This window comes from Herpailurus yagouaroundi, unplaced genomic scaffold (assembly GCF_014898765.1).
Source record: "Herpailurus yagouaroundi ecotype Mexico unplaced genomic scaffold, PumYag 569, whole genome shotgun sequence".
NCBI classification, from domain to species: Eukaryota; Metazoa; Chordata; class Mammalia; order Carnivora; family Felidae; genus Herpailurus; species Herpailurus yagouaroundi.
The window spans coordinates 4,159,881-4,175,958 of NW_024412786.1; the positions used below are offsets into that span (position 1 = coordinate 4,159,881).

The 16,078-nt window shown below is 61.4% G+C and overlaps 2 protein-coding genes across 9 annotated transcripts; both read left to right on the forward strand.

Annotated features, from left to right (window-relative positions):
- The first annotated feature begins 6 nt into the window (after positions 1 to 6).
- CARNS1 (carnosine synthase 1) lies at positions 7 to 9,070 on the forward strand. 6 transcript variants are annotated; one of them, XM_040465682.1, is made up of 10 exons: positions 7 to 38; positions 487 to 513; positions 1,785 to 2,058; positions 2,814 to 2,903; positions 3,154 to 3,641; positions 3,874 to 4,048; positions 4,138 to 4,223; positions 4,924 to 5,155; positions 5,251 to 5,531; positions 6,878 to 9,070. In XM_040465682.1, the coding sequence occupies exons 2-10, from the start codon at positions 511 to 513 to the stop codon at positions 8,102 to 8,104; spliced, it is 2,856 nt and encodes a 951-aa protein (XP_040321616.1). In that variant the 5' UTR covers positions 7 to 38; positions 487 to 510; the 3' UTR covers positions 8,105 to 9,070. The 6 variants fall into 6 exon arrangements, with proteins under 6 accessions (XP_040321616.1, XP_040321621.1, XP_040321618.1 ...); XM_040465684.1 differs by having other exon boundaries at positions 10 to 87; XM_040465683.1 differs by lacking the exon at positions 7 to 38 and adding an exon at positions 85 to 136.
- A 1,158-nt stretch (positions 9,071 to 10,228) lies between these two features.
- Positions 10,229 to 16,050, forward strand: RPS6KB2 (ribosomal protein S6 kinase B2). Of its 3 annotated transcripts, none has more exons than XM_040465690.1 (15): positions 10,229 to 10,372; positions 10,699 to 10,739; positions 10,843 to 10,963; positions 11,245 to 11,313; positions 11,833 to 11,980; positions 13,067 to 13,124; positions 13,227 to 13,327; positions 13,458 to 13,548; positions 13,634 to 13,724; positions 13,848 to 13,955; positions 14,669 to 14,731; positions 14,869 to 14,946; positions 15,039 to 15,143; positions 15,250 to 15,362; positions 15,623 to 16,050. In XM_040465690.1, the coding sequence occupies exons 1-15, from the start codon at positions 10,301 to 10,303 to the stop codon at positions 15,804 to 15,806; spliced, it is 1,443 nt and encodes a 480-aa protein (XP_040321624.1). In that variant the 5' UTR covers positions 10,229 to 10,300; the 3' UTR covers positions 15,807 to 16,050. The 3 variants fall into 3 exon arrangements, with proteins under 3 accessions (XP_040321624.1, XP_040321623.1, XP_040321625.1); XM_040465689.1 differs by having other exon boundaries at positions 10,230 to 10,372; positions 15,036 to 15,143; XM_040465691.1 differs by lacking the exons at positions 10,699 to 10,739; positions 10,843 to 10,963 and having other exon boundaries at positions 10,230 to 10,372; positions 15,036 to 15,143.
- The last annotated feature ends 28 nt before the right edge of the window (positions 16,051 to 16,078 follow it).

Sequence of the window (16,078 nt, forward strand, 5' to 3'; positions counted from 1 at the left end):
CCGCCGCCGCCGCCGCCGCCGCCGCCGCCGCCCTCCAGGTACCCCGGCTCCTGCCCGCGCCCCGGGGAGAGTCAGGGAGCCCTCCAGGTACCCCGGCTCCTGCCCGCGCCCCGGGGAGAGCCAGGGAGCCCTCCAGGTACCCCGGCTCCTGCCCGCGCCCCCGGGGAGAGCCAGGGAGCGGGGCTGCGGGGGCAGGGGCCTCGGGGACCCAGCGCGCCGCCCGCTGGAAGGGCCCAGCGCCCCCTGGCTCAGCCCGCGATGTGTGAGCTCAGGGGTGCAGGATCCGTGGGGTCCCGGAGGCCGAAATCTCACCGCCTCCTTGGGGTGGAGGTGGGGCAGCCTTGGACACCTGTTGTCAGGGACGGGGGTGAGGGGGAGGCACCGTGGCGGCCACCTCTCTTCCCGTCTTAGGGGTTGGGCAGTGGGGTACAGACCCCGCTGCCCTGACTCCCGCCTTGGTCTCTCTCCCCTTGTCTCTGCCATTAGTCTGCCAGCCACCCCACCTGTAAGATGGTGAGTATCCTCCGGTCGTTCCCCCCAAAGGCCCAAGCCCCTGGCCAGAGGGAGGGCTCAGAGGGCAGAGTTTGGCATCCAACAGCCTAACCCTGGGGGCACCCCCGTGCAGACGACTGGGGCCTGCGACCAGCCGCACACACCCCTGCTGCCTCCCAGCTCTGTGTGCCAGGCGCTCCCCCATCAGCCCTGGGGATGGGCACTGTTGGTCCCCTTTGGCACGCACCCATTCATCCTGCAACATTTATTGTGCACGTACATCTGTGCACACCATTCTGGGGGTGGGGATGTATCAGTGAACACACAGTCTGGGCTCTCAGGGAGCACACCTTCCAAGAGAAGGCACGAGCCTCCGAATTTGGCACTGGTTAGCTCTGATTCAAGCCCAGGTCTTGGGCCCAGACCTGCCCTCCAGGGCCACAGCACGCTGTCTCCCCATGACTGTGGTCCAAGCCTCACTGGCATCCTGGGGTGGGACAGGGCAGATGCCAGGCCCCCACAGAGCCCAAAGGAACCTCACAAGGTAGCCCAGCCTGTCCCCCGGAGGACAGGCCCACCTGTGTCCCCCACTGTGTTCACACTGAGCCTCTGAGCAGCCTCCTGTGGGAGTCAGCCAGACTCAGAGAGGGGCAGGGGTGTAAAATTTCACCCAAAGAAAGCATTTCCATGACTCAGAACATCTGTAAAAAGGGCACCGGCTTTTTCCCCTGCCAATGCCTAGCACCGGGTTGGGCACACAGTAGGTCCTCAAGACCTACTTTGATGGCAGTGGACCAGATCTATCTACGTATTTAGGCCTCAGCAGAACTCTGTGATGGCAGGTTACGGACAAGCAGAGAGAAATGAGCAGCTCGAGAGTGATCGCTCGGCTCGTTTGTTCATTTCTTCTTCAGTCAACATTTGTTGAGGAGCTATGGCGTGCCAGGACTGCCTTGATGAACAAACAAACCAAAACCTCTGGTCCTGTGAACCAAGCTAGGGCAGACCTTGGCGTGGGATGGGGGGCAGTGGTCCAGCCAGCAGCACGTTGCTTTCTACCCACCCCTCCCTCCCCGGGGCACTGCACCTACGGTTTACAAAGCACTCCCACCTGCCTGCTCCTGGGCACAGGCCTCCATCCCCTAATCCGACTCCATCCTCTCCTGGTTCCTAGGACAGTGTCTGCCCCAAACATCACCCACGGTCAGGAGCGTGGCGGGCTTGTACCCTTGGGTGACTTAATGTGTCCTTTGCCCACTCTGCCCAAGACCCACCACTTCTGCCCCTCTCAGCTCTCTCTGGATCCACTGGGTCCCGCGTGGGACTGCCCGCTGGCCTCCAAGGACCTGGAGGAAGAGGAGGGCCCATGGGGAGGAGGCGCTGGCCTGCCACCCCCAGGCTGCTTCTCTGGCTCCTGGCGCCATGACGTGGGCCTGGACTGCAAGGGCTCCCTCGAGGGAGCGGAGGCCCGGGCGTGGACCGTCTACCACTATAGCCTCCTCCAGAGCTGTCTTCAGCAAGCTGGCCTGCCGGAGACCCAGGACCGCAGCCAGGTGCCCCGCACAGGTATCCGAGGGCTCCGTGGAGGGGTGTATCCCTGGGAGGGGGAGGGAGGCACCCTGAGCCCGGCCTGCTTCCCATCCCTGTCAAGGTCAGCCCCTTCCCCCAGGCTCTGTCTGGATCTGAAGCCAGGGAAGCAAGGCCAGTAAACTTTGGGCAGGCAAGTATTGTCTCAAAGGGCATCTGGCACCAGTAAAGCAGAGATCCAGACCTCCCTCGTATCCCAGAAGACCCAGCCATGGGATTTGTAATCCGTGTTCTGTGGGGCGAAACCTTCTATAGAAGTGCCTTGGGAGCTGCTAACAGTTGGGACTCAAGACCTCTCCCCTGCTTTATCTGTTTAATATACTAGATGGCCACAAAGGTTTTGTGGACAGAGGGGTTCGCAGGTAGAAGACATGAAAATCACAGACTGGGCTCTCCTGGGGATCACACACTGGGAAACTGAGACATGGGGGCCCTGGGTCACAGAGAAAATCAGTGTCAGAGCTCAGGCTAGAACCCAGGTCTCCGGTCACCCAGCCTCCAGTATCTTCCAGGCCAGCTGCAGAGAGAAGGGAGCCACCCTCACGGGGTGGGAGGGGCAGGCAGCGCCCCTTCTCTCTCCAGTCTCTTCTCTGTCCTCTCTACTCTTCTCATCCCACTCTGGGAAGGACTTGGGGGCCTAAGAAGAGGGCAGGGCTATGGAACAGGGGAGGGTAGGCAGAAAGATATGGGGGGGAGCCCCTGTTGAGCTTGGCCACATTCTTTCCACTCCCGAGGCTGCCCTGGTGCGGAGGTGACCTTATGCATTCTGGGATCCCCCAGCACCTTTCTGTCCGTGCTGCTGGAAGGAGGGGTCCAGAGCCCGGGTGAGTGTGTGCCCAAGTTCCCACACCCCCTCCTGTAGAAAGGGCAGCCCTGCCCTGGCCCGGCCACATCCCAAAATACCCACTGACCCTGGCAACTGCCTGCATGCCACTGGGCCAGCTGCCATGCTCTGAGTGGGGGTGGGTTCTGGGAGCAGCTGCCCCCTACTACCCGGGGTCCCTGGGCTGGAGGTGGAGGGCTTGGGGGCATTAAGCCTTCCCTGGCCGGCAGCCGTCCTCCTTCTGCCCACAGGAAACATGCTCCTTTGCCTGTCCCCTGCTTGGCTGATGAAGGTGCCAGCACCTGGGCAGCCGGGCGAGTCGGTCCTGCTGGTCTCCAAGGCCGTGAGCTTCTACCCGGGGGGCTCGACCTTCCTGGATGACTTTGTCCCCCCACGCCGAGCCACCTACTTCCTGGCGGGCCTGGGGCTGGGACCTGGCCGGGGTCGAGAGGCAGCTGAACTTGCCCGTGACCTGACCTGCCCCACAGGAGCCTCAGCTGAGCTGGCCCGGCTGCTGGAAGACAGGCTGCTGACCAGGAGATTGCTGGCTCAGCAGGGTGGCGTGGCTGTGCCAGCTACCCTGGCTTTCACCTACAAGCCACCAGCACTGCTGCGGGTAGGGGATGCCAGCCCAGGACTACGGCTGGTGGAGCTGAGTGGCAAAGAGGGCCAGGAGACACTGGTGAAGGAGGAAGTAGAGGCCTTTCTGCACTCCGAGGCCTTGGGTGATGCCCTGCAGGTAACAGGTTCCTGCCTCCGAGGTCTGTGCAGATGCCAGCAGGATGGGACCCGCGGATGGTTACCAAGTCCTGCTGGGAAGTTGTCCCCAACCTGGGGTCCCGCTGCTGGCCTATCTCTGTGGCGACCCCTTGCCTTCTTACTTCAGTTTACACATTGGATCCTACGTGTGAGCATCCCACCCCATACGTACGTGGGGTGGTAAGGAGGGCCCCCTCCCCTCCCTGTTGCAGGTGGCCGTGAAGCTCAGTGGCTGGCGCTGGCGGGGGCGGCAGGCACTGCGTCTGTACTCGCAAAAGGAGCTGGGCACAGTGGTCGACACGGTGCTGGCATTGCTGGAGAAGCTGGAGGAGGAGGAGAGTGTCCTGGTGGAGGCTGTGTGCCCACCTGCCCGGCTGCCCTTCCCAGGTGAGAGCCACCTGGGCCAGCCAGGAGTGGGTGCCGGCTCAGCCTCCTGGCTGCTCTGTGCTGGGCTCAGGCTTCATGTCTTTCCCCAGGCAGTCCCCCACCTGGCCCTGAGCTGGCTGTGCGGATCTGTGCTGTGGTATGTCGGACACAGGGTGACAGGCCCTTGCTGAGCAAGGTGAGTGTGGCCCAGGTTCAGGTCCTGACCCTGCTGCCACAGCCCAGGCCAGCCCAACCCAGCCCAGCTCCAATGAGCTGCTGAGGGCCCCTGGGTAGAGAGAGGACAAAATCTTTGGGGGGAACCTTGATGGTGTCCTGGAGGACCCCTGGGTCTGAAGCTTTTTCCCTCCCCTTCCTGCACCCTTCCTCCATCAGGAGCTCGGATACTCCATACTAGGCACCAGGGCCCAGGGCTGAATCCTATTCCCAAGGAGCTCTTGCCCACAGAAGGGGCTGACGGAGGGTCCCTGAACCTCCAGTGTCCAGGGCCCTTTAGGAGGGGGCCTCCAAGCTGGGGAACTTAGGGCAGCTTGAGGACCCTCCGGGGAGCATAGCTCTGAACCAAGCGGGGTGGCACGGGCCCCCGGGGCTGGCAGCAGCAAGTAGGCTTGGAGCCTTCAGGGAACAGAGACCCTAGCTGGGCCCGGAAGCCTGGGTAGACGCCCCTCAGGGTGTGAAGGACCAGATGGGCAGTGGCAGGGGAAAGTGGCTTGTGCGGCGTAAGTCACAAAGGAGGACTGGGCTACTTGAATGCGCAGTGAGAGGTCTGGCCTGGATCTCCGGGCACCGGGGTAGGAGTGCAGGGGCGGGGGTGGGGGGGCAGTGTCAGTCCTGGGAGGGCTGCTCTCGGACGACACCCTCAGCCACACCCTGCCCAGGTGGTGTGCAGTGTGGGCCGTGAGGACCGGCCTCTGCGGCACCGGAGCTCCTTGCCACAGACGCTGGAGGTGGCACTGGCCCGGTGCGGCCTGGGTGAAGCGACGCAGGTGGCGGTCGTGCGGCGGCGCGTCAAGGCAGCGGCCGAGGCCGCGCTGGCCGCCGTGCTGGCCCTGGAGGCCGGCCTGAGCGCTGAGCAGCGCGGCGGGCGCCGGGCCCGCACTGACTTCCTCGGTGAGCGCGGGCGGCCCGGGCCGGGGGCGGGGGTCGAGGGTCGAGGCCGGAGGGCAGGCGGCGCTGAGCCCGCGCGTCCTCCCGCCCCGGCCCAGGCGTAGACTTCGCGCTGACTGTGGCAGACCGCGCGCTGACCCCCGTAGCCCTGGAGCTGAACTGCGGCCTGTGTCTGGAGGCGTGCGGTGCGCTCGAGGGGCTGTGGGCCGCGCAGCGCTCGCAGCCGGCGGCCCGGGAGGCCGCGGCCGCGCCGCTCGTGGAGACCATGCTGCGACGCTCGGCGCACTGCCTCATGGAGGGCAAGCAGCTGCTGCTGATCGGCGCGGGCGGCGTCAGCAAGAAGTTCGTGTGGGAGGCGGCGCGCGACTACGGGCTCAAGGTGGGCGGGGCCGGGCCTGACCCCCGGGCCTCCGTGGAGGTGGAGGCGGTGCCCTGGGCGCGGGGGCGGTGTGAGCTCTGGGGGCGGGGCCAGCACCGCTAGGGGCGGAGCCTGAGCCGGGCGTGTCCGCTGGGGGCTGTAGAGCCCAGGAGCAGGGGTGGGGCCCACCGCCCCGCCCAAGATTAGAAGTCTAAACTTTTTGGCCTCTGGTCACGTTCTGCTCCAGCCGGGTGTAAGAGGTCCCCCGGGAGGGCATAGAGCCCTTCGGGGCAAAAAGAAACCAGCGTTGAAGGGCTGGAGGGGGTGGGGGGAGGGGGTCATTCAGTGTTAGTATCAGAACCGGGACCCCGAATGCCAGGCTGAGGAGCCTGGCCCTATGCTGCAGGAAGGGCAGACCCTTCGAGGTTGGATTCCCGAGGGCGTGAGGAGAGTGCTGGGGAGCAGCTTACACATCGCGAATCAGATTCAGAGCAGTGGCCTCACATCACAGAATCCGGGGCCATGCAGGCGGCGCAGACATTCTTATCTGCACTGAACAGATAAAACAGAGGCCAAATGTCTAGGTTCTTTGTGGCCCTAATCTACCACAGTGGCCTCCTCTTCCCTCTTCCGCAGTACGACGCGCCCTAGGAAATTCCCCCCCCAGCCATTCCCACGTCTTTTCACTCCCTGCCTTGCACACGGTGTTCTCCACTTGGAATGTCCACTCCTCCCGCCGCCTAGTGTTACTGTGCAGACAGCCACCCTCCCCTCTCTTCCAGGAGCTCTCTCTGCCCTGGTTACGCGCTGCTTTGTGTCTGTGTTCCCCCAGCGGGCAGTGAGATTTGGGGCACAGGGCCCCACTGGATTCCTTTGTGGGCACCCCCTGAAGGTCAGAACTCTTTGGGTGAATAATGGCCAAGAACATGATGCCCAAAGCCACCAGACCACCTGTCCCAAACCCTAACCCTGGTGGTTCCCCTACAAGCTCTGGTCAGAGTGAGAATGAGCCCAGCAGCCCTCTCTCTCTCTCTCTCTCTCTCTCTCTCTCTCTCTCTTTGCTCCAGCCCCTGCCCACTCAGATCATACCCTTTCCCTCCTGCCATCTTTCCTCTGGCTGATTCTTACTCAGCTCCCGACCGAAGTATTGCCTCCTTTGAGATGCCTTCCTTCCCCTTCAGGCTGGGTTAAGTGTGTTATCTCTGCACCTTCCGTTTAGTCAGTCATCAACAGATGGTTTTTTGAGCACTTAGAACCGGTGATTCCGTGGCCTCTGAGGGCCAGAACCACGTTCGTGGCCCCATCCTATCTCCCCAGCGTCCAGCAGAGGCTGACCTGGGTGTGTTGCCCTCTGGTGGTTTCTGCAGCTGCACCTAGTGGAGTCGGATCCCAACCACTTTGCATCCCAACTGGTGCAGACCTTCATCCACTTTGATGTGACAGAGCACCGGAGGGACGAAGAGAATGCGCGGCTGCTGGCGGAACTGGTGCGGGCACGTGGCCTGCAGCTCGATGGCTGCTTCTCCTACTGGGACGACTGCCTAGTACTCACGGCCTTGCTCTGCCAGGAGCTGGGTCTGCCCTGCAGCCCCCCGGCTGCCATGCGCCTGGCCAAGCAGAAGAGCTGCACCCAGCTGCACCTGTTGCGCTGCCATGGCCCGCCCTGGCCCGCGCCCTCCCTCCACGCCGTGCCCTGCTGCCCGCTGGAGAGCGAGGCCGATGTGGAGAGGGCCGTCCACCAGGTGCCCCTGCCGGGCGTCATGAAGCTGGAGTTTGGGGCAGGCGCAGTGGGCGTGCGGCTGGTGGAGGACGCACCGCAGTGCCACGAACACTTTTCCCGGATCACCCGCGACCTGCAGGGTGAGGCCGACCACCCCGGCATCGGGCTGGGCTGGGGGAATGCCATGCTGCTGATGGAGTTCATTGAGGGCACCGAGCACGATGTGGATCTGGTGGTCTATGGTGGGCGACTGTTGGCCGCCTTCGTCTCCGACAATGGCCCCACGAGGCTGCCTGGCTTCACTGAGACGGCAGCCTGCATGCCCACTGGGCTGGCACCGGAGCAGGAGGCACAGCTGGTGCAGGCAGCCTTCCGCTGTTGCCTGGGCTGCGGGCTGCTGGATGGGGTCTTCAACGTGGAGCTCAAGCTCACCAGGGCCGGGCCGAAACTCATCGAGATCAACCCTCGGATGGGTGGCTTCTACCTGAGAGACTGGATCCTGGAGCTCTATGGTGTGGACCTGCTGCTGGCTGCAGCTATGGTGGCCTGTGGCCTGCGGCCTGCCTTGCCCAGCCACCCACGTGCCCGTGGCCACCTGGTGGGCGTCATGTGCCTGGCTTCCCAGCACCTTCAGACTCTGAGTTCCACCGCCAGCCGTGAGACCCTGCAGGCTCTTCATGACCAAGGCCTGCTGCGCTTCAATTTGCTGGAGGAGGTCCTGGTGCCTGGTGAATACGAGGAGCCCTACTGCAGTGTGGCTTGTGCTGGGCCCAGCCTGGCTGAGGCTCGTCTCCGCCTGCTGGGCCTCTGCCAGGGTCTGGGCATCGATGGGCCCCACTACCCTGTTGCCCACTTCCTGTCCCACTTCAAATAGTGCCTCTCTTCCTATAGCCCTGCCCCAATTCTGGCCTGGCTCAGTCGGAGGCCTCAGGTCTGTTCCAGAGTGGCAGGGCCATTTGACATTAAGGCATCCTGGCTTGAGGGCCACAAAAGAAAGTATCTTGGGGGGGCCACTGGCCCCTTTTGCTGTTAGTTCAGCCCGAAGGCCCCAATCCTGTCCCAAGACTCTAGCCGTGGAGAAGCAACAGCAGCTGCACACACACACACACACACACACACACACACACACGCACACCTGCCCCAGGGAGGTGAGAGAGGCCCAGACTTAGCCCATCCTTGTCATCCCTCCAGGTCTGCCTCTCTTCCTGCAGCCTACAGGAACACAGACGCTGGCTGGCCCCTGGCCTTGGACAAATCCTATGAAAACCTGAGACTAAACCCTGTCCTCTTCCTCTCACCCCTCACTTAGCAAATTCCAGGATCTCTCTAGAGCCTGCTGACAACTTTCGGCAGTGCCCGGCCTGCCTCATTTGGCCTGAGCGGTAGAAGCAGGTGGCCTGGGGTCAGCAGTAACCGTCTCCTCTCCAGGCAGACACTACTGCCCCATTCTACAGATGAGGAAACAGGCCCAGGGAGGAGCAACCATTGCCTCAAGGTCATACCACAGTAGACAGAGGATCAAGGGACGAGATACAAGATTCAGGTTTCCACTTCTCCTAAGCCTCATGTGCCCACTCAGCTTCTAAACCCCACTCACCTCCCCGCCCTCACTCGTATGTGGCCTTAAGACGAGCGAACGCCTTCTCCCATGCAGCATGCACCTTCTCCACCAAGCTTTGGTGCTTTGGCCTCTGGCATAACTAGCATTGGCAGAGGAGAGTCTACACTCCCTTCCTAATTCAGGGGAGGCTGTTTTAATAACTCTGCCTCTGTACAGCACAGGAGCTGTGGCCAGCTCCACAAGCATCCCTCTCCAAATAAAGGCTTCTAGACTAATGAAGTATGTGGTATCTGGTTCTTGTGACTTGGACAACACCTCTCAGGTTCAGCTAGATGGGAGGTGGGGAAGGGAGGAGGGAGAGGTGGCTACGGGATACCTATAGCATCTGGAGCGAAGGATAAAACACCACACCGGCCGGGCCTCTGGGTTGACCACGAGCGGGGGCCTGCCATGGTCACCCACAACGGGACCCAAACCTGAGAGTCTGTGGAGGGTGGGATTCAACAGAGGGCCACATCCAACCAGACAAAACCTCCTCCAGCCTGGAGACTCCTGAGTTCTGTCCATCTGAGTTCACATTTCACCTCCCCATCCACCTGGAATGTACATCCGGACAGCCTCCAGCAATCAGACCTCCAGCAATCCAGGACCTGGTGTGGCCCAGATTCACGTCCCACCCCCCCCATCCCCCCGCCCAGAACCCCAACAAGAATCCATGCCCAAATCTAAAGTCACAGACCCGGTTTGGTGTATTCATTCATTCATTCATTCATTCTTTTAACCAAGTTTTATTAAGCATCTATTCTGTACCAGTAGCAAAATTAAGAAATGTACTTAAATTGGCATGGGAGCAAACTTCAACACAAGCCCGTATTTACGGGTGGATCAATGAAACCCAAATCCTTTCTGGCAAGAAGCTGGCAAAAAAGCCCAGCCTGACCTGGGCGTGGAGCCGTCGTCACCCAGTATATGCTTTGACTTGCAGGGTCCTCGAGTCAGGTGGCACGTTAAGGGGACTGAGATGCAGCTACCTCTCTTTCAGGACCGAACAGAGAGACGCGACCTGCCTTTCGCCACCCAGCCAGCACCCAGCCACCCAGCCATGCAGCCAGCGCACGGCTTGAACGGGGCTGGGAGTTAAGTTTACAGCCATACCTGCCTGTGCCTCTGTCCCAGGCACACTCAAACTCTCCCCAGAACCAAGATGAGCGCCTTCCAGGTAGCCCTTGTCCGGTGCCGCCCCGGGAGAACAGGGCTGGCAAGACTGAGAAGGTCCCGCCCAAGAGAATTAAGCCGGTTCCCGAGAGGCCTTGCGCTGGGCGCCATCTTTTCTCCCCTCCTTGACTAAGCGGTTCTGGGGGAGGGAGGGGGAAGCTCCCTACGTCATCGGCGCGCGCCGCCGCGGCCTCGGTCGCGGAGTGATGATGTACAGACTACCCTCCGCCCCCCGGACTGTCAGTCCGAGCGCGGCCGAGCAAGGGCCGAGGGGCCCGCCGGGCCGGCGCCCCTATGGCGGCCGTGTTTGACTTGGACCTGGAGACGGAGGAAGGCAGCGAGGGCGAGCCAGAGTTCAGCCCCTCGGTGAGTGGTCCTCCTGGGCGCGGCTCGATCCCGGAGCCGATCCCATCCCCTAAACGGTGGAATGGCGCTGGCTTCCCCCCAGCCGGTGTCTCAGATCCCGGTCCCCATTAAGTTCTGACCCATCCTCACCCACCCCGACCTGTCTTCCAGGTCCCCAGCCCTTCCCCTGGTTCTCCCTTTTCTGCCCTCGGCCTCTCCTCCCCAGTGCTGGCCCATCGCCCCCTAGCTCCCATTCCTGACCCCCTCCTCTCCCGGGCCAAGTAGTCCAGCTTGAGGGGGAGGGCTCCTGGTACCTTCCTTGGCTCTTACCCCTCGGTTTCTCACAGGACGTGTGGCCCCATGGCGAGTTGAGGGCGGCTGGCCTGGAGTGAGTGTGGGTTGTGTTGGGGGGGGGTGGGGTGCGGTGTGCAGGGAGGGAATGGGCTGGGGCGAACTGGAGCCTTGCCCCCATTAACCTCTTGCGTCAATAGGCCTGTGGGACACTGCGAGGAGGTGGAGTTAACGGAGACCAGTGTGAACTTGGGCCCCGAGCGCATCGGGCCCCACTGCTTTGAGCTGCTGCGTGTGCTGGGCAAGGGGGGCTATGGCAAGGTACTGGCCCTTCTCCCCTGCTGGTCTCCCTGCCTCAGTCTTGCAGCAGCAGAGGGTCTCAAAACAAATTAGACTTGTAGATCACTAGAGCCTCTGTAGATCTCTGGGGTGAAAACATAAAGGAGGGAAAGGCAAATCCTCTCAGAGTCTCCCCTGACCTCTCTCCTGCCCCACCCTTGGGTGGGCCTAGGCCTCTCCTCTCAAGGCCGGAGCTTTAGGGTGGGGCTTTGTGAAGGTAGGCTATGGAGAGGGAGGTTAATCCTGTCTCCCCTGCCCTACAGGTGTTCCAAGTGCGAAAGGTGCAGGGCACCAATTTGGGAAAAATATATGCCATGAAAGTCCTGAGGAAGGTGAGTCATTTGTTCAGCCAGCAAATCCTTACTCGGTGGCTGCCATTCCCCATGCACTCTTCCAGGCTTTGGGAAGACACTAGTGAACGTGATGGTGGAAACGGTGCCAGTCTTGGGCATTTGCAGGTTTATTGTCCATTGCGGTTATATTATTGTATAGTAGTTCTCGCCTATGGGCTGTTTTGCCTCCCAGGGGACATGTGGCAATTTCCACATTTTTGAGTCACAGTTGGAGAGGGTGCTCCTGGCATCCAGTAGGTAGAGGCCCGGGACGCTGTCAAACATCCTCCGATGTACAAGACGGCACCCACAACAAAGAATTACCTGCCCCAAATGCCATCCGTGCCAAAGTGGAGATATACCTCTAGAGGATAAATCAGTCCTTGAGAAGGATGACCGTCGTTAGCGGGATTGTGAAAAAATACAATGGAGTGAGACAGGGTGGCGGAAGGATAATGGCTGGAGGGACTAAAGGAGCCCGAGGCACCTACCTTCTGACTGTGATCCCCGCCTCTTCAGGCCAAAATTGTGCGCAACGCCAAGGACACAGCACACACGCGGGCTGAACGGAACATTCTAGAGTCAGTGAAGCACCCCTTCATTGTGGAACTGGCCTATGCCTTCCAGACTGGTGGCAAACTCTACCTCATCCTCGAGTGCCTCAGTGGTATGAGCGCGGGCCCAGCGGGGGAACCAGGGCCAGGGAACCAGCCAGGAAGCACTGGGAACTCTGGGGAAGCCCGGAGAGATGTGGTGTGTAGAATGGCTAGGGGGCCCCCACACTCATCCATCCGTCTGTCCATCCATCCCTTCATCCATCCGTCCATCCATCCATCCATCCATCCATCCATTCATTCATTCAGCAAAAGTCTGTCCAGCACCTCTTGTGTCCCTCACCTGTATTGGGGGTGGACGGGAACAGTGGGAGTTCGTACAGAAACCCAGGGGCTTGTTTTGTCCACATCCACCACCCCTTCATGTCCTGCTCCTCTCTCCTGGGTGCCCTGTGTCCCATCAGGTCCCAGATCCAGCTGGTTCATTCTTGGCAGTGTCCTCCATCATCTCCACTCTCTTGAGGGGAGGGCACGAGTCACAGTTGTTTCCAAACCGGGCCTGAGGCCTTCAGCTCACCCTCTTCCTACTGTCTCCTCCACGAACTCCCAGGGTGCTCGTCGTGTCGGCATGGAATCGTCCCCAACACTCACAGTCATGGCTCCTTGTAGCTGCTCAGATGAGCCTGGCCTCCTTGGCCTGGTGCCCCCTGCTGGCCACGAAGCGGTGGGGCCTGACCCCTCCCCCTGTCCCATCTGCACCAGATGGGCCCTGTGAGCTCCAGCATCTGTGTCTGTCTCAGCGCCCCCTTAATTCTCATTGCTACCGTGGGCTGTGTCCCCTCACATTGGGAGTAATTTTGCCACCTCTGTGAGATTTTTTGGGTTAAGCTCTTGGAGCTGTTGCCTCAGTCTGGCATGTTAGAGCACCTGTGTGCATGTCTGTCTCCCCATTAGACTGAGCGTCCTGAGGGCAATGGCTGGGTCTCTTCATCTCTGTGTCCCCAGCTTCACCCAGCACAGGGCCAGACACCGAGTAGGCGTCGGTAGATGTTTGCTGAATTGAATTGAATCCCCACGGCAGCTCTGTGAGGCAGGTAGGGCCGGAATTATGAGTCCCACTCTCCCCAAGAAGAAACCAAGATTCAGAGCGCGAAGGCACTTGCTCCCAGCACACAGCTGCTGACGTGTTTGTGTCGCAGGCGGTGAGCTCTTCACGCATCTGGAGCGAGAGGGCATCTTCCTGGAAGACACGGCCTGGTAGGTATTACTTCTTGCCCCTCCTGAGGGGCTCCAGGGATCCCCTCTCCCCAGAGCAAGCCCCACCCCTACCCTTGCCTTCACCCTCTCCTGTCTCTGCAGTTTCTACCTGGCAGAGATCACGCTGGCCCTGGGCCATCTGCACTCCCAAGGCATCATCTACCGGGACCTCAAACCTGAGAACATCATGCTCAGCAGCCAGGGTGCGCATGCGCGCGTGCACCCTGCCCCCCCCCCCCGCAGCTGCGAGGCGGGTCAGAATCTGCCGGGAGGGCCGAGGAGCACCGTGCAGTGAGCCAGGGCCCTGACTACCCTCTCCAACATCTTCCCCAGGCCACATCAAACTGACAGACTTTGGACTCTGCAAGGAGTCGATCCATGAGGGCGCCGTCACCCACACCTTCTGTGGCACCATTGAGTACATGTAGGTGGTAGCTGGCTGGGACCAGGGGTGGGGAGAACTGCCAGGAAAGGCCTGGCCGGGCTGATGGTTTCACCCGTCCCCTCAGGGCCCCTGAGATTCTGGTGCGCAGTGGCCACAACCGGGCGGTGGACTGGTGGAGCCTGGGGGCCCTGATGTACGACATGCTCACTGGATCGGCAAGTCCAGCCTCCTTGGGAGGAGGGGAGGGGGGAGAGGGGTGGGAGGGGGTCCCCGTCCCGGCCAGGGGCAGGGCCTGGGGTGAAGCCCGCAAGTCTCCTCTCACCGTCTGCTTTCTCCAGCCACCCTTCACTGCGGAGAACCGGAAGAAAACCATGGACAAGATCATCAAAGGGAAGCTGACACTGCCCCCCTACCTCACCCCGGATGCCCGGGACCTCGTCAAAAAGGTGGGCTCCGGGGACGCCTGGGGGCGCTCAGTCAGTTAAGCGTCCAGACTCTTGATTTCAGCTCAGGTCATGATCTTACGGTTCATGAGTTCGAGCCCCAGTGCAGAGCCTGCTTGGGATTCTCTTTCTCTCTCTCAGAATAAATGAATAAACTTAAAAAAAAAGGGGGGGGGGGTTGGGCTCCCTCCTGCCCCTGGTCCAGCCCCCATGTCTTCTAGGCCCCGTACGGGGTCCTCTGGGCTGTGCGACATCCCCACTTGTGCAGAATGCCTTTGGGATGAAGCGGCACCTGCTTTGGGTTCCAAGACACCGAGCTTGTGCCTTAGCTCTGTTGTAGACCAGCTGCTGACCCTGTACACATTTGTAGTCCAAGTTCTCATCAGCCAAAGAAAACGTTCATGATGAGCTAGCTGCTCTCCCATCACGAAGGCAATCATTAGGGATAAAAGTGGGAAGGGTGGGTTTGGAGACTGGATCCCTGCTGGAGTGCCCTGGAGTGATCCCGGTGACCAGGTGCCTTTACGAAGGCTTCATGGCAGAGGGCCCATTGGACCAAGTTTGGAAGTCCTAGGGTGGCCCGTAGGTGGAGACCCAACTCCAGAGGCCTTCTCCCTCCTCCACCCTTCCCCGCCCCAGCCAGCCCCCAGGAACACAGGGGAGCACACAGTCAGTGTCTATCCCCCAGACCCTCACCCTCTGCCCTCGCCCCGCAGTTTCTGAAGCGGAATCCCAGCCAACGGATGGGTGGCGGCCCAGGAGACGCTGCTGATGTGCAGGTGGGTCTGGGACCATCAGGAGAGGGCGGGGCTGAGCCCCCAAAGGACAGGGGGCAGGCAGGGCCTTAGGGCAGAGGGAGTTACTGAGGGAGCCGAAGAGGGTGAAATGGTGGTGTTTGGGGGCACTCTACCCACAGAGACACCCCTTCTTCCGACACATTAATTGGGATGACCTCCTGGCTCGCCGCGTAGACCCCCCTTTCAGGCCCTGTCTGGTGAGTGGAGGTCCCGCCGGACTGGGGGCAGGTGGAGGGCCCATCTTGGACGCTCCCTGACCCCTTCTCCCCATTCGGGTCGCTCACAGCAGTCAGAGGAGGACGTGAGCCAGTTTGACATCCACTTCACACGGCAGACGCCAGTGGACAGTCCAGATGATACGGCCCTCAGTGAGAGCGCCAACCAGGCCTTCCTGGTGAGGTCCTTTGGGGCCCGAGGGTTATGGGGACACGGCAAGGATTGTGGCTCAGGAGTGGGGGATGCTGAGCGTTGCCCAGCCCTGCCTCGCACCTCCTTCCCAGGGCTTCACGTACGTGGCACCCTCCGTCCTGGACAGCAGCAAGCAGGGCTTCTCCTTCCAGCCCAAGCTACGCTCCCCCAGGCGCCTGAACAGTAGCCCCCGGACCCCGGTCAGGTACCACAGGGCAGAAGGGAGTGTGTAGCTGGAGCAGGAGGCCGCTTCTAGCTTTGGCTGTGCCCCGTCCACCCCAGGGCTGCCTTGGCTGAATCTCAGTGCTAGCCTCTGCTTTGTCATCTACCACTGGGGACCCCTCGTGGCACAGGCTGCCTGGCTGGGCACCTGACCTCATAGTCTGTGTGCCCAGGCAGGTGGGGAAGTTGGCCCTCTGACCCCAGTGCCAGTAGGTGCTGACTCAGCCTTGGTTTTCCCTGCAGCCCCCTGAAATTCTCACCCTTTGAGGGATTCCGGCCCAGCCCTGGCCCATTGGAGCCCACGGAGTCCCCTCTACCTCCTCTCCTGCCACCACCACCGCCAGCCTCGAGCTCTGCCCCCCTCCCCATCCGACCCCCCTCAGGGACCAAGAAGTCTAAGAGGGGCCGTGGGCGCCCTGGGCGCTAGGAGGACGGATGGCTGTGAGGGCAAGCGGGACCCTGGGCCAGTTCCAGAGGCCTGGAGGTGTGTCCAAGAGTACAGGAGTGAGTGTGTGTGAGAGTGTGTCTCTGTTGGGGGTGGCTGTGCCCCTGGACCGTGCCCACAGAGGGCCACAGGCTGTGGCTGTCAGTGGAGTGGCCTGGCCGCCCAGCTGGCCTCCTGCAGTTGAGCTGTGCCCTTAGCGAATTAAAATATTGAATCATGGCACTGACCTGGCTCTTGAACTTGGATTTCTGGGG